The sequence below is a fragment of the Mastigoproctus giganteus genome, chromosome 5 (assembly GCF_048544385.1).
Source record: "Mastigoproctus giganteus isolate SK-2022 chromosome 5, ASM4854438v1, whole genome shotgun sequence".
NCBI classification, from domain to species: domain Eukaryota; kingdom Metazoa; phylum Arthropoda; class Arachnida; order Uropygi; family Thelyphonidae; genus Mastigoproctus; species Mastigoproctus giganteus.
In genome coordinates, this window is record NC_143579.1 from 101009544 (window position 1) to 101024380 (window position 14837).

Genomic DNA, 14837 nt, shown 5'->3' on the forward strand with positions numbered 1-14837 from the left:
TATTGGCTGCAACTTTTGCCCATCTCTATCAAAACAAGATGGTTCTGTTGTCACTTCAGCCAAGGATAAAGCCGACCTGCTAGCATCCCATTTTTCTTCCCACTCCTGTATTATTAATGATCTTGGTAAAACACCTCCCACCATTCCCAACACGCTCCATTCAATGCCTCCTGTGGTCTTCTGTCAAAAGGATGTCTAAAAGATTTTGACGAATCTTGATGCTAAGATTCGTCAAATAATGTTAAAAACAAAAAATTAATAGATACAGAGTTGTGCACGCTGTGATGCATGCGCACAACTCTGTATCTATTAAATTTTGTTTCTAATGTCATTATTCAGTTAAAATCTGTATATTGCTGATGAAGGGGCCCATTTTATTCTGAAAGCTACATTTTGTGATTAAATATATTACTGGATATATACGATATTAATCTCCTTAAACAATGGAATCCAGTTCAACAGGCCCATTTGTATTTATTGTCTAAAATGATTTTGCTGTGTTTGGCAGGTAAATAATCAGTGGTATTAAACACAGGGTTGAGTCTTTAATTTTTTATTGAAATTTAAAGGTACATACAATAAGTACAGCTATCCATTAAGAAAACACGACATATTGGTATTTGTTCGTTTTTTCCCCCCCTTATATATATATATGAAACGTATCAAACATGAAACGTATCAAAACCTGTAGTACTTAGTACCATGCACGAGTTGAAGGAGATGGGGAGGAAGGGGATGCTGGAAACTTTGTGCTGCTCTGGTGACTAAACATAGGTTTCACCACTTTAGGTCTCCAGTAAGCAAAGTGGTGGTATTGTGCTGGTTGATGAGAATCATCTACCATCTAGTGTTGGTATTAGTGCCTGTTAGTATTATTGAATTGTGTAATTAGTAGGGTTCGGATTTTTATGTATTATCATATTCATTTTTCATTTAAATAAAGGCATGAAACTCAGTGTGTCCATGTTACATGATCTAAGGATCCTAAAGAAGCGTGTTTGTAATTTCATATTTAATAGCATATTTTATACTTGTCGACATAAAATTTTCATATTTCGTCTTAACGATAATTGACAAATTATTTATCAAATTGATTTAAAATATATTTCTAAAAAACCATGGGAATTTACATTTAATAATTTCACATTCCAGCGTGGGTGGGCACGAGTGGCCAAATCTCAAAAGTTATTTTGATTGGCCCTATAGTCACTTGCAATGATACAGTAGTTTCGCTTTATACTGAGTTCAACGAATTATTCGTTCAACTTAATTTATATAGTAGAAACTTCAGCTGTTGGCGAAATAAAGCCAAAATTGAGCTTTTTAGAAAATGGATTTCTTCTGTGGTGAAAAAAGTCCAAAGACACGTACCAAATGGATAGCAAAATAATACAGTAAACCCCCACTATTCGCGGTCGCTGATTTAATATAAAATGAAACCTAAAAAATGTGAATTTTAAAGTGCCGTGAACATTTTCCGCCATAAAAAAATATAGGTGTGGCTAAAATCATCTTTCCTAGTCAAAACAGCGCTCAGTGGGTTGGGGGAGAGGGGTGACAAAATCGCAAGTGCGGATGTTTCCCTCTAATCCTTATTCAGTATGTGTTATGCGCTTGCCATGGAAGGTTTTGCCATTTGCTTTTAATTTATATGCTTATGAATTGAATAAATATATAAATGTGTCAATTTATAAATTGATATGCTTACAAAAGTGAAAAATTACTGTTTTGTAGTGTAAAACAGACTTTTTCGAGTGTGTTAATGAAAGAAAGTGACTATTGTGGACAAGTTCTTTCTAACTCTTACCAAAATATGGCTGTGAATAACAAGGGAATTGTGAAAGGATCAAAGAAAGTGATGACATTAGCAAGTAAAATTGAGTTATTAGACAAAATTTCTAATGGTGAAAGTGTCTCGTCAGTTTGGTTTGGTTTTTTTTTTTTTTTTTTTTTTTTTAGGAGCATTAGCAACTAAGGCCATATTGCTCCAGGGATATGCGGTGGTCATTCCCCGACCTTTCTGTATTTGGTGGTCACGAAATCGAACCCCGGTCTAATCAAGAAGCTTGTGCTACGCACTGCCGCTTTGTCTCGTCATTGGCAAAACATTATAAAATCAATGAGTCAACGGTACGATCAATCAAGAAATCGGAAGAAAAAATCCCCCGTAGTGTCTGTGAAAACACACTAATTGCTTCAAAAATTTGCTGTGTAACTCGTGATGTTAAATTAGAAAAAATGGAAAAGGCTTTAAATCTATGGATAGAAGACCAAACTCAAAATAAAATTCCGTTAAGTTCACTCATCATTCGTGAAAAAGCAAAACACCTTTATCAACACTTTAGCGAAACTGGTGATAGCACTGGCGGAATAAGTTCTTTAGCTAGCAAACGTGCTGGTTTGAAAGATTTGTTTGAAATTTCTAATAAATATTACATTTAATATTAAATTGTTTCTTATTTTCATTTCGATGCCTCATGCTTGCATTTCACCATGTACTGTCTATGTACATAGTTATATTATGAAGGTACATGTAATACGTACATAGACAAAATTTTAGACTAGTTTTTCTTATATATTTTGGAACAGAACCCCTTTATTACTGTGGGAGGCATAACTCAGTATTCATGTTTTCAGTGTTTGCGGCATTTGTCAGGAACATAGCCCCTGCTATTCGCGGGGGTTTACTGTATATTGCAACACGTGCAATAAAGAGGTGCGTAAATTAATTAATATATATAATATCGGTGTAGATTCACCATAGATAACTCTTAAGAACAACAACAATATTAGTGTGAAAGGCATCATTTGGTCTTTATCTCATATTGTGCTCTTCCTTCACAACGAGTTTCCATGGCATTGCACTACATTGAATAAGTAACGCTTCACTGATAGAGAAAACTATTGTTACTTATTCTCAGTGAGTACCACCACCCAGGCGGCACTGTTTCAAAACTAGTTGGCTTTTCATCGGTGGATGGTGGTAAGACCAAGTAACAACAGTCTTCTCTATTTGTGAAGTATTAATTACAGTCTGTCCTCGTATAGCACAATAGTTGTGTTCCTAGAAACCCTCGTGCAATGCAAAATCGTGCTATATAAACAACAAGCCCTATGGGGAAAAGTGGGGTTAGGTGCCGACCGCCCAAAAAAAAAAAAAAAAACTTGCAAATTGTGATTTTCATTATATTACTTGTTAGAAATTTGTATAACAAGTCGTTGTACAACTTTAAAAGAATAAAAAAAATTAAATACAGTGAAACTTCTCCTAACGGACATTTTCAAATTCTCCAACTCACCTCCATTGGTTTTAACGTGTTTTCAGCTTCTGTCTAGCAGACAGGCAATCTGCACTGTTTCGTTTAGATTAGCACTTAATTTGATCTCCCCATAACGGACTGCGGGAGAGCTGACGGCCCTTTTTCTAGGAACCTTTCTTCCACGTATTGTCTCAATCGTGTGTTTATTTTCTATTTCCGATTTTCTGAATTTTATCAAGGTTTACGTCGCGGTTCTAAACCCTTTTTCGAGAATTTTAAGGCACGTGTAAAACTTCTGATGAATTCAGTGTGTGCAGGGGGGGTGGGATTTGGTCGGCCTTTCGTCTTTTCAGTTTCCAGTTTTGTTCAGTGTCGTGTGAAGTGCACAATGTCTTCTCGTAAACATTTAACTTTAAAAGATAAAGTCGAACTCATTAATGTGTATGATCGGCAAAAAAATAGTGTTCGCAATCTTGCTGCAAAATTCAAAATCGGGAAGACGCAGGTAAGTGACATCCTAAAGGGGAAAAAATGAAATGCTCAAACAATTTTGGCAACACGGAAATAATCAGGTTCAAAAATCATTCCCGAAAACTGTTGGGCTTCAAATTGACAATGTTATGCATGAGTGGTTGTGTCGCGAACATGCTAAAAAAATTCCCATTAATGGGCCTATTATTAGGGAAAAGGCTTTGGAGGTTCCGAAATCTATGGGAGTAAATGAGTTCAAAGCTTCTGTGGGATGGAATGGCTAGACAAGTTCAAAACTCGGCATAAAATTTCTTGGAAAACCGTAAGGGGTGAAGGTGGATCTGTTGATACTGGGGTTGTAACAGAGTGGACCGTCAAATTGGAAGATTTATGTCGTGATTTTGAAGCTAAGGATATTTACAACTGTGACGAAACAGGGTTGTTTTTTAAAGCTCTTCCTGAAAAAACAGTCTAAAAAACGAAAAGTGCCAGGGCAGAAAAAATTCTAAGGAACGCTTGACTGTACTATTTTGTTCAAATATGCTGGGAGACTTTGAACGACCTCTTGTTATAGGAAAACCACAAAATCCTCGTTGTTTCAAGGGCAAAAAGTTGAATCTTTTGAATGTTGACTGGAAGTCTAATAAAAAAGCGTGGATGATACGAGATATCATGAGCAAATGGATAAGTCACTTTAACCAAAACATGATTCGTCAAAACAGAAAAATTATTCTTTTCGTGGATAATGCTGCATCTTACCCGCACATTGAATTGTATCATTCAAATCGTTTTTCTGCCACCAAACACATCTGCAGAGTGTCAGCCCTTGGATCAAGGGATAATAAAAAATTTTAAACTTCACTACAGAAAACGTGTTTTAAGACATCTCATTGCAAACATGAACGATGTAACGTGTGCGAGTGACCTTGCAAAGAAAATCAGCATCCTAGTTGCGATTCAGTGGATTTCCTCTTCAGTAAACGTAATTAGAAAACAAACTGTCGTGAACTGTTTTGTAAAGTCTGGCTTCTCAAATGCAAAAATTGAAGTTGTGAACAGCAATGTGGAGCACCAAGAAGAACAAGAACTTCAACATCTATGGATAATGTACTATACTTCCGCTACAAGTGACCCTGGCTACAAAGATATAGACTCGAACCTCACTACAGAAGATGGTGCTATAGATATCAACAACATCATCGATATGTTTCAAGAAGTTCCTCATGAGGATGAAGAAATGGAAGGAGGTCATTCTGTCGAAGAACATATTAACGACGAACCACCAATGAAAATAGAAGCGCTCATACAAATCAATCGTTTAAAAATGTTTTTTGCCGCTGAAGAAGATACTGAAGGACTTTCGATGGTTTCTTCACTCCAAACAAATGTTGAAAACAAAATTATCAGCCGAAAGAAGGTGCAGAAGAAAATAAGTGATTACTGTATGTATTTTTCTTAAGATAAAGTCATAATATGCATAGCACAATTGTATGTATATTATTTACAAAAATATTGTTCAAAATCTGTATATATTTTAATTTAATTTTACATTAAACGTTTAACGATTTTTCTTTCTTTCTTTTTTCTCCCTCAGACTTCTTGTTAACAGACACTTCTCTCTAACGGACACAGTTTCGTTCCCCATGGCTGTCCGTTAAAGGGAAGTTTCACTGTATTATCATTTATATGGTATGTAAAGGTAAATTATTTAGTCATATTTAAGGTCATATTTGGTTAAATTTAATGACATATTTTCATCATGTCTTGACATTTTTAAGGTCATAAAAATCCGAAACCTAGTAATTAGTGCTATTTTATGTTAGTACTAATAGTGTCGTGCGTGGGTTGGGGGAAGGGGGGGGGGCTGCTAGAATTTATGCAGAATTCAAAAAATCCAAATCCTTTTCCAAAAATTAAAAAGAAAGTTGGACACCAGTCAGGTGCCATGCGACTTTTTTTTTTTTTTTTTTTTTCCTTCCTTTCTTTCTTTTTTACTACATTTTGGGCACCACTACTAAGTTAATATTACATGATGTAGTAAAATGATTTTAAACAATTTTGGAAATGTGTGTGCTTGTATGCAGTAAATTTTATCAAGTGTAATTTTTGAACAAATGTTTGTTTTTCCACACAAAATGGAGAAAAAAATTAAAAATCTATCCCATAGGTACAGTCTGTACCCATGAGATAAATTTGTACTGTACAGATTCTACTTCCCTTTTTTCTTTTTTTAAATACATATCTGCTAGTTTTGGAGACAGACTATCCTTTGTACCTTCAAGCAGTATTGAGCAAAGTCATTGTACAGTGCAGATTAGATTATATGAGCGGGGGGGGGGGACTTTTTTTGCCTTCAGATCACTTAGCTATTGGGCAAGTGGCCTGGATTTGTTGTGCTTTTTTTTTTTTTTTTTTTTGTGTGTGACCTTTTTACCATTTTATTAACAAAGAATGGATTCTTAACTATGGATCAACCCCTGACTGAAGCTAAAATAATTTGCAGGGACCATACACCAGCCTAATAAATTATAATTAGAATTGGTGTAATTGGATGCAAAGTTTCATTTTTATCTACTTCATGTGCCCAGTCCTTCTAATAATTTGTCTAGTCCATATTTTTAAATTATTCAAATTAGTCACTTCTATAACACAAATTTATTCAGCATTCAACTACTGTCTGGCTGAATGCAAATTTCTGTACATCTCCTCTAATGTGTTAGATCCAGCAGTAACTGGAGGGCTCTGCCTTAGCACATAATGTATCATGGTACAGAATCCAAATCCAATGTGCCATAAATGGTCATTCTTAAGCAGTTAGTATATGAATGGTATTAAAATAAAGGAACATGAAATGAACTCCTTGATTCTGTTGGCACACTGATTCACCTCTGAGCTATTAGCATCAATGATTTGTTTTTGTTTATCACATAGTACATATATTTTTTTTTTTTTTTTTTTTTTTGCTTGTGTTGAGGTTACTTTTCTGATTTACATCACTCAGCCCAAAAGCAAGTGTTCACTTTTATTTATGAATTCTAGGCTTTTTACTATTTATTAAATTTTGGAATGTTGTTATATCTCAATATTTTGAAAATTACAGTTCAAAAATGACCTATTTGATTCTGGCACACTGATTTACTTCTGGTCTATTAGCGTCAGTGATTAGTTTTCGTTTATCGCTTAGTACACATTTTAATTTGTTTTTTGCTTGTGTTGAAGTTACTTTATACATATACAATAAACTTGATAAAATTTTGAGTTTTGTTCTGATTTACATCACTCGGCTCAAAAGCTCACTTTTAGCTATGAATTCTAGGCTTTTTACAAGTTTTTGGTATGTTGAGGATTTTAAAATGTTGTTATATCTCAACATTTTGAAAATTACCTGCTTGATTCTGGCCTATTAGCATCAATGATTAGTTTTTTTTTTTCGCTTCTGTTGAGGCTCCTTTATGTATATATATTACAGTACGTTGAATGAGCCTCCCAAATATAAGTGGCAGTGAACATGTTAAATAAAGTTTTAAAGGGTTAAGTAAACTAATTCTCCAAATGAGACCATAATATTGATAATTTTGTTTAGTTTACTGAACTCTTTAATACTTTAAAAACTCACTTCAATTAAGATCACTGTCCAGGTGCCTAGTTTTCAGGTGCTGCAATTTATAGAATGACAATCTTTCTTAGCAAGAATATCCTTCTGTTCCTAGAATAGAAGGATATTCTTTGCTGATACCCAAACAATATTAAATATTATTTTGGAATTACTGATATTCTGATACAATACTTTGCATTTAACAGTGTTAAACATCATTTGCCATTTTTCAGCTTAACTGCCTGTTTTATCTAGATCATCAGTGGCAAATCTTTTCTAGCCAGCATACCAAAATTAAGCTGACACTACAATCAAAGAATTTTAATGTGCCATAGGGGAGGGAAAAAGTATTGGAAGATTAAAATTATTAAGTAGTCCTTATTTAACTTACTTTGTGATTTTGCACACAATTATGCAAATTACAGTTTTCACTGTTATGTGTAGATGATGATGATGTAAACCCTAGTTCCTAGCCTTTGTCCCCTAACACTTTGGTGTGCTTTGAGATTATGAAAAACTCCACTGAGTTTAGTGTGAAAAAGGCCATACATAATTAGTTTGTGTGATTCCCAAACTTTTGTCACTTGAGCAACAAAAGTTTGGAAATCACTGGCATAAACTTTTTATCAATGGCTGTATGCCAGTGGTTAGCCATCACTGATTTAGATCTTGAAGAAGCATGCTAATATTATGTGTTATGAACAAAACTTTGATTTGACATTCTTGAACAGAACAGATTATGCAACACTTGAAGCAGTGATAATTATTTGGTGTATCATCAACAGATTTAAGGCACTAACGTGTGTGTGTGTGTGTGTGTGTGTGTGTGTGTGTGTGTGTGTGTGTGTGTGTGTGTGAGTGAGTGAGTGAGTGAGTGAGTGAGTGATTTTAATATGACAATTAAAAAGACAAGTAATGAACTTCTTCTGGGGGGGGGGGGGTTCTGAATCATAAATTTCTAGTTGTAAACAGTTCAATCAAGCCGATGACTCAAGGATTTGGAGTATATTGCTTTAATATAGTGTTTGTCAACTGGTATTCTGTTAGGATAACCCCACTGTTCCATAAATTGTTCTAGCAAAAAAAGAAAAAATAATAATAATAAATTCTTGTCATTTGGTCCAGATGCTGAAGGGTGGATCCCATCAGGCTTGGAGCCAGATTTTGACAGGGTGCATATTGAATAAGTTTGAATCACTGGCAGTAAGCATTTATGCAAGGTTCTTTATCTGTCTAAAGGCAACTTGGGAAGATTGGCAATTAGTTGTCAAGCAGGGTGCAGAGGCATACACGTTTGAGTGGACTGTGGTTCAAGCTTCCATGATTTGAACCAGGCAGGCTTGAACAGCTAATGATTGTATTCATTGTCAAGGATTAATTGTAAACTCTTCTGATCTAGTGGTCATGCTAGGGTATACACAGAACATTATTTATATGGTCTTGGTTCCTTTTAGTACTTAATTTTCTTGAATGCTGGATCTATCCTTTTCACAAGAAATGAGATTTAGTTTTACCTTGTTCATCGAAAGGTCAAATTGTCTTTTAAATGAAATGAAAAAATAAAAATTACTTTAGCTGTTATAGCTACATTTGGAAGGTTGGCAGTATAGCTGAGTAAAGTGGAAGGGTTCAAATGCTACTATATTACTTTTATATTTGTTGTATAATTCTCGTTTGGCTCTAAATTTATACCCACTGAAAACAGTTTTGAAACTAGTTATAGACAGTGAGCACATTATTATGAAGTTAGCTTTAACCTCTCCTGGAATATGTTCATATTTTGCATGTGCACACATTTCAAGGTTCCATTTATTGATGAATTTCGGTAATATTGCCATCCATTAGCTGCATTTTTAAATCCAGACCACTCGGGATTGAAATGTGCCAGATTTTAGAGAGATGTACCTAATGGTCGAGCAGTTTAGAGGAGCATAACTCAATGAACATTAAGCACACACAGCTGAACTTTTACATCTGTAAAGCATATAACAAAGTTGGCAAAATTGAATCAAGTGATACATAAATAGATATACAGGATGTTTCAAAAATATTGGTACAAACGTTTAGGGGAGGTAGGTAACATCTAAAGGAATGTGAATCGCATAGGAACCCATAAAAAGAAACGTCATGGATAAGTAGAAGCAGAAATGACACAAGACAATAATTAGTGGCAAACATTTATTTGACTTAATATTAACAATGGAGTATGCGATGGATGCATTTCGTGATGTTACAACAGATGCTCGAAGGTTCCACCATGAGACACGATGCATGCGTGACACCGACACAGCATGGATTGGCGGACGCGGTCGAACACACCTGGAGTTTCTTTGACAGTAGCAGCAGCGCAGACGGGTCTCTCCACGAGATCCATTTCCTTCTCCACAGGCAATTCATACACAATTGATATGAGGGCCTCCACAGAAAGAAATCAAGGCTCGATGAATCATGTGAGCGTGGGGGCCAGGCAACGGGTCCACTACGGCCAATCCATCGACGCCCAAAATGCCTGTTTAAATGGTCACAAACACACCTTCCATAATGGGCAGGCACCCCGTCGTATTGAAACCAAATGTTGCATCTCACATTTGCTGGAACATCGTCAAATAACCCTGGTAGAACTTGTTCAAGAAAGATCCGATATTTAGCTGAGTTCATGCGGGATGGTAACAGGTATGGGCCGACTAAGCAGTCACCGACCATACCTGCCCACACATTTATTACGAAGCGACGGTGTGTCGCATGGGGGCGCACACCGTTTGGGTTGTCGTGAGCCCACACATTAGCATTGTGCTGATTGAATAAGCCTTTCCGAGTGAAATAAGCCTCATCCGTGAACAAAACATAGGCTGGAAAATTCAAGTCTTGAACACTTTCTTGGAGAAACCACTGCGCAAAAGCCACACGTGCAGGATGATCTTGGGGGAGCAGTAACTGAACACTTTGGAGATGAAAGGGAGTGTAAGGAATTGTTGTGGCAGACACGCTGTACACTGCAACGAGACACTCCTAAAGCAGAGGCAACGGCACGTATGCTAGTATTAGGATTATTCTGGACGGCATTCAAAACACTTTCTTCCATGGTAGGAGTTCGCATCGAACGTGGTCTGCCCGCACTATTCCTGTTACCTCTAAATGACCCATAATCGCACAAATTTTGATGCACATTTGCAAACAAACGGTGGTCCGGTACATGTCTGTCTGGGAAGCGTTCTCCATAAATTCATTGAGCGGCTCGTCCATTGCCCTCTGCTAATCCATACACTAGGTGCATGTCTGCCAGCTCACAGTTCATATATCGATGCATGCTCTTCATGCGGCGACTACTGCTTGAATGAGTAAACCAGAAATTTTCCCTCTCACGAACTGATGAACAGCACTGTGTATCGACTTACAGTAACGTTTCCGGTTATGGATTCCTATGCAGTTCACATTCTTTAAGATGTTACCTACCTCCCCTAAACGTTTGTACCAATATTTTTGAGACACCCTGTATAATTAGAGATAGTATATAGAAAAGAAGTGACTATAAATTCAAATCAGAATTTAAAGTTACTTTTTTCCTGTTATACTATCTCTAATGTTCTAAATATTAAAATTTTCAAAATAATTTCATTTAAATAGTTAAAATAACATTGAATTAATATATGGTAGAGTGTCAATAATCTGATCTAATTGGGACCAAAGGTAGTTCGGACTTCTGATTTGTTCAGATTTTCGAACTTATCAAAAATACTTTTCTGAAGACTAAAAAAAAGGTGTAGTAAGTTTAGAAATAAAAACACTAAGTTGTACTTACGTGTTTTTATTCATAGGTAACAAAAAAAAAAAAAAATGGAAATTTCAGCCACAATAACACGTGTATAATTACTTTTTTACTGCACCGTTTTCATACTTAATTTCGTTATTGCCAGATCTCTCTCTTTTCAGCAAGAGTAGTTGAGTTGGACAGCATTCAGTTTGTTTGACGATTTTCATGTATCTTTTAATTTTGTTAATTGGTAAGATAATAAGTGTAAATTGGTGCTTTATATCTTCATATTTATAGCCTGTGGATAATATTTCTCTGATTTTTGCTTATTATTATATATTAGAATTGCCATTTAATAGAATAAATTCAATTCACAAGCATGGTCACAAAAAACTGGTGTTTACTGTAATTATTTTATGGCAATAGCATAAAAAAAATATATATATATATTAAAAGCATAAGTTTCTGTGTGGAGATGGTAAAAAAAAAAGAGCAAGTTTTAATAAGAATTAATACCTGGATGCTGGAGAAACTGTTAAACATGTTTATTCTCTTTATTTTAATTTTTTGGTTGTAATTAGTGTGTTTGCTTCATTCACTTAGAAGTGTCTGCCAAAGGTGAAAAGAAAAAACGTAAATTTGATAAGAAGGAAACATCAAGTAAAAGAGATAAGAACAAAAAGAAGAGCGATTCTTCAAGTGAAGATGAAAAGGAAGAAGAGGAGGATAATGAGTCCTCAGGAAAAGAAGAAAGCGAGGAATCAGAGATAGAAGAGAGTGATGAGGAGGTAACTGCTGTCAAGCATTATTATTACGTGTTTATGATTAGCATTGTCTGTTCTGTATGGAGCTGTAAAGCTTAAAGTATGGGATGAAAGTGCATTTTTTTGATTATTGAAAATAGAAAAGAAACTATAGTGTATAATAAGTTTTAAGTAATCAGACCCAAGGCAAAAAATACTTGTGAGAATCACTTTGTTGACAAGTTCCACAGGACGTTCAAATATGTTGTTATGATTAAAAGTGCAAAACAGATGATAATACCATCTATATCTGTCGACTCACATTTTTGTGTAACATGAAAAGCAGATATGTGTGAGAATCATTTATTTCTAAACAACAAGTATAATTTCCCCTTTTTATAGTAGTAATTTTTTTAAAATATAATAACTAAATAATAATAACCTACAGACTGGGAAATCCTATTTCTCGTACTAATGCTGCTATGATTATTCATTTGAATTCATTCTTTTCCCTAAGTTTTGTACAAATTATTTTTAATAAAAAATTTAATTTAATTTATATATATATGTTTGTGCAATGCTTTTACCAAGCTTATATTTCCTTTACAGGCTTAATTTATGTTGCTTTGATTTCCATCCTTTTGTTTCGGCATGCAGTGAAACAGCTGATGATAATTCATCATACTAGGGTTGCCTGCAGAATTTTACAAGATAAAATTTATCACTGTAAAGATAAATGCTTTCATTTTGGGACTGTTGACAAATGATATATCAAACAAGACATTTGTTGTTCTTTCTCTTATCCTTGTGTGTAAGAGAAAATATACCATTATGCTAGTGTCATCGTCATCTAAATTTAGGATTGTTGTTCATTCTGCCTTGACTTTTGTTTTGTTTCAGTTAATTAAATGTTGAGAAGAGGTATAAAATAGATGATCTAAGGTGTACTACTTTTCTTAGATGATAATCTTAGATGTACTAGATTGATTACAATCTTGAGTTTGTGATTAATTTACAATACTGTACTGTACCTCTTAAGTAATTTAAACTGTAGCAGTGACTTCAGTGAATTAAGCAATTTCCTGATTCTTAAATCTTAGCATAGATTTTTTCTTAAACAAAGTTAGACTTGATTAAATAGTATAAAAAAAGTGAGAAGTTGCTGATATTGCTAAGCATGATAGTTTGCCTCCTATTACAATAAGAACAATAATTAAGAATGCTGAGAAATAGAGGGACTAATGAAGCAGTTCATATATCTGAAAAGAGAGAAGTAAAAGGTAAAGATAACAATGGAAAGACTAACTGACTCTTTAGATTAAATTTAAGTCTCACCATAACATACTCTTTAATCACAAGGCCTATTCAAAAAAAAATAAAAGCTTTGACTTCTGAGGACTTGGCGAGAGTTCACAGATAAAGATGTTTAATGCTAGCAGTGGCTAGTTTGAACATATTTTAAAACGAATAAATGGAAATTTATCCACTAAAATGCTTAGGGGAGCTGTATGTGCTCAGGAGATTGCATCAGCAGCTATCATGAAAATTTTTTAAGTCTACTCTAAAAGGAAATTGATTACATTAGTCCAAATAAGTTTTCAATATCAGCAGAACCAGTTTGTATTAAAGAAAAGAGAGCGTCTGATATATATATCCTTGCCTATAAGAGAGGCACCTCCGTAGCCCGGTGGGCAGGAGCAGCAGTGCGTAGCACACGCTTCTTGATTAGGCCGGGGTTCGAGTCCGTGACCACCAAATACGGAGGATGCGGAAAGGTCAGGGAATGACCACCGCATATCCCTGGAGCAATATGGCCTTAGTTGCTAATGCTCCTAAAAAAAAACCAAACCAAGCCTATAAGAAAAAAATCTATGCTAGGATTTAAGAATCAGGAAATTGTTTAATTCTTTTTCTTTGAACAGATGTGGTGCAACAGGAGAGTTTAAATTTAGGCCAGTGCTGTATCACTCAGAAATACAGTGGCATTAAAGATGCTGGTTCTTTGGAAAGCCAATAAAAAGGCCTGGGTTACAGAGATTTTTTCAAAAATAGTTTTTGAATTATTTTTGATAATTTTTAGCAAATATGTACCAAAAGGTCTCGGTTGCTAGTCTTAAATACAGTGCATCTACAAGGTATAGGAGATTTATCTGAAGGGAAAGTTAAGGTTATTGTTATGTCATCAAATGCAAGATCACCATTAAAACCCATGAATAGTGCTTTAAATTTGTGATGATACTCGTTGAAAATTTCAATCACTATTTCTTTAGGTAAACATTTTCCAGAGAAATCAGTGAAACTGAGGGTGGGGGGCTGTCTCTAATTGTAAAACAACCTAACTTACCTCTCCTTTTTGCTGTAGTTTATAAATATGATATGGTGTAGTGTGGAATGTAACGAAGAGGACTTGAAGAAACTGCAGAGCAATAGCTACCTCCTATCATGTTTGGATGTAGAACACACAATTGAAAGATTTTTGGGGAAGTATCCATGAAATTGAGATGTAAACCGGTAAATAGTGCTCATCTAGTTAAGAACAATTTTGACGATAGGTATTGTAATTCTTTCTTTGGATTAAGGTCAGAAAACAGAAGTTATCCTTATCCTTTAGTAAGATTATATAAATAATAAATAAAATAAATCTGCAGCCATTGTCAATTTACTGCAGAATGGAGGTCTCCTCCGCAAGTCATGTTGAGGGAATGGACCATAATCTACCACATTGGTCGAGTGCGGGCTGGCAAATCAACCGTATTTAGTAGTCAGTGGCTTGAACCCTGGACTACTCAAAGTACATGTGCTGTTGTACTCCCTCTCTTGAAATAAGTTTCAAGTTCACAGAAATGGTTAAAAGTGGCTCTCTGAAATTGGGAGTGAGATGCTGAAAGTTAGTGTCCAGGATCCACAGTGGGAGCCCATTGATATAGCATTTTTACCCCACTGCCCAGGTTTATCTAATGTAATTTCTAGATGCTCTGCTCTTATTAGTGAGATGTGTGGAAGAGAAGTACAGACAT

The 14837-nt window shown here is 35.1% G+C and overlaps 1 protein-coding gene across 2 annotated transcripts in view; it reads left to right on the plus strand.

Annotated features, from left to right (window-relative positions):
• The window catches only part of LOC150085587 (protein DEK-like), a 252237-nt gene that overhangs the window by 182238 nt on the left and 55162 nt on the right, over positions 1-14837 (plus strand). For both annotated transcript variants that reach the window (XM_090374124.1, XM_090374125.1), the window contains one exon: positions 11681-11865. In XM_090374124.1, the coding sequence (XP_090230250.1) occupies positions 11681-11865 (185 nt within the window). The remainder of the gene's footprint in view (positions 1-11680; positions 11866-14837) is intronic.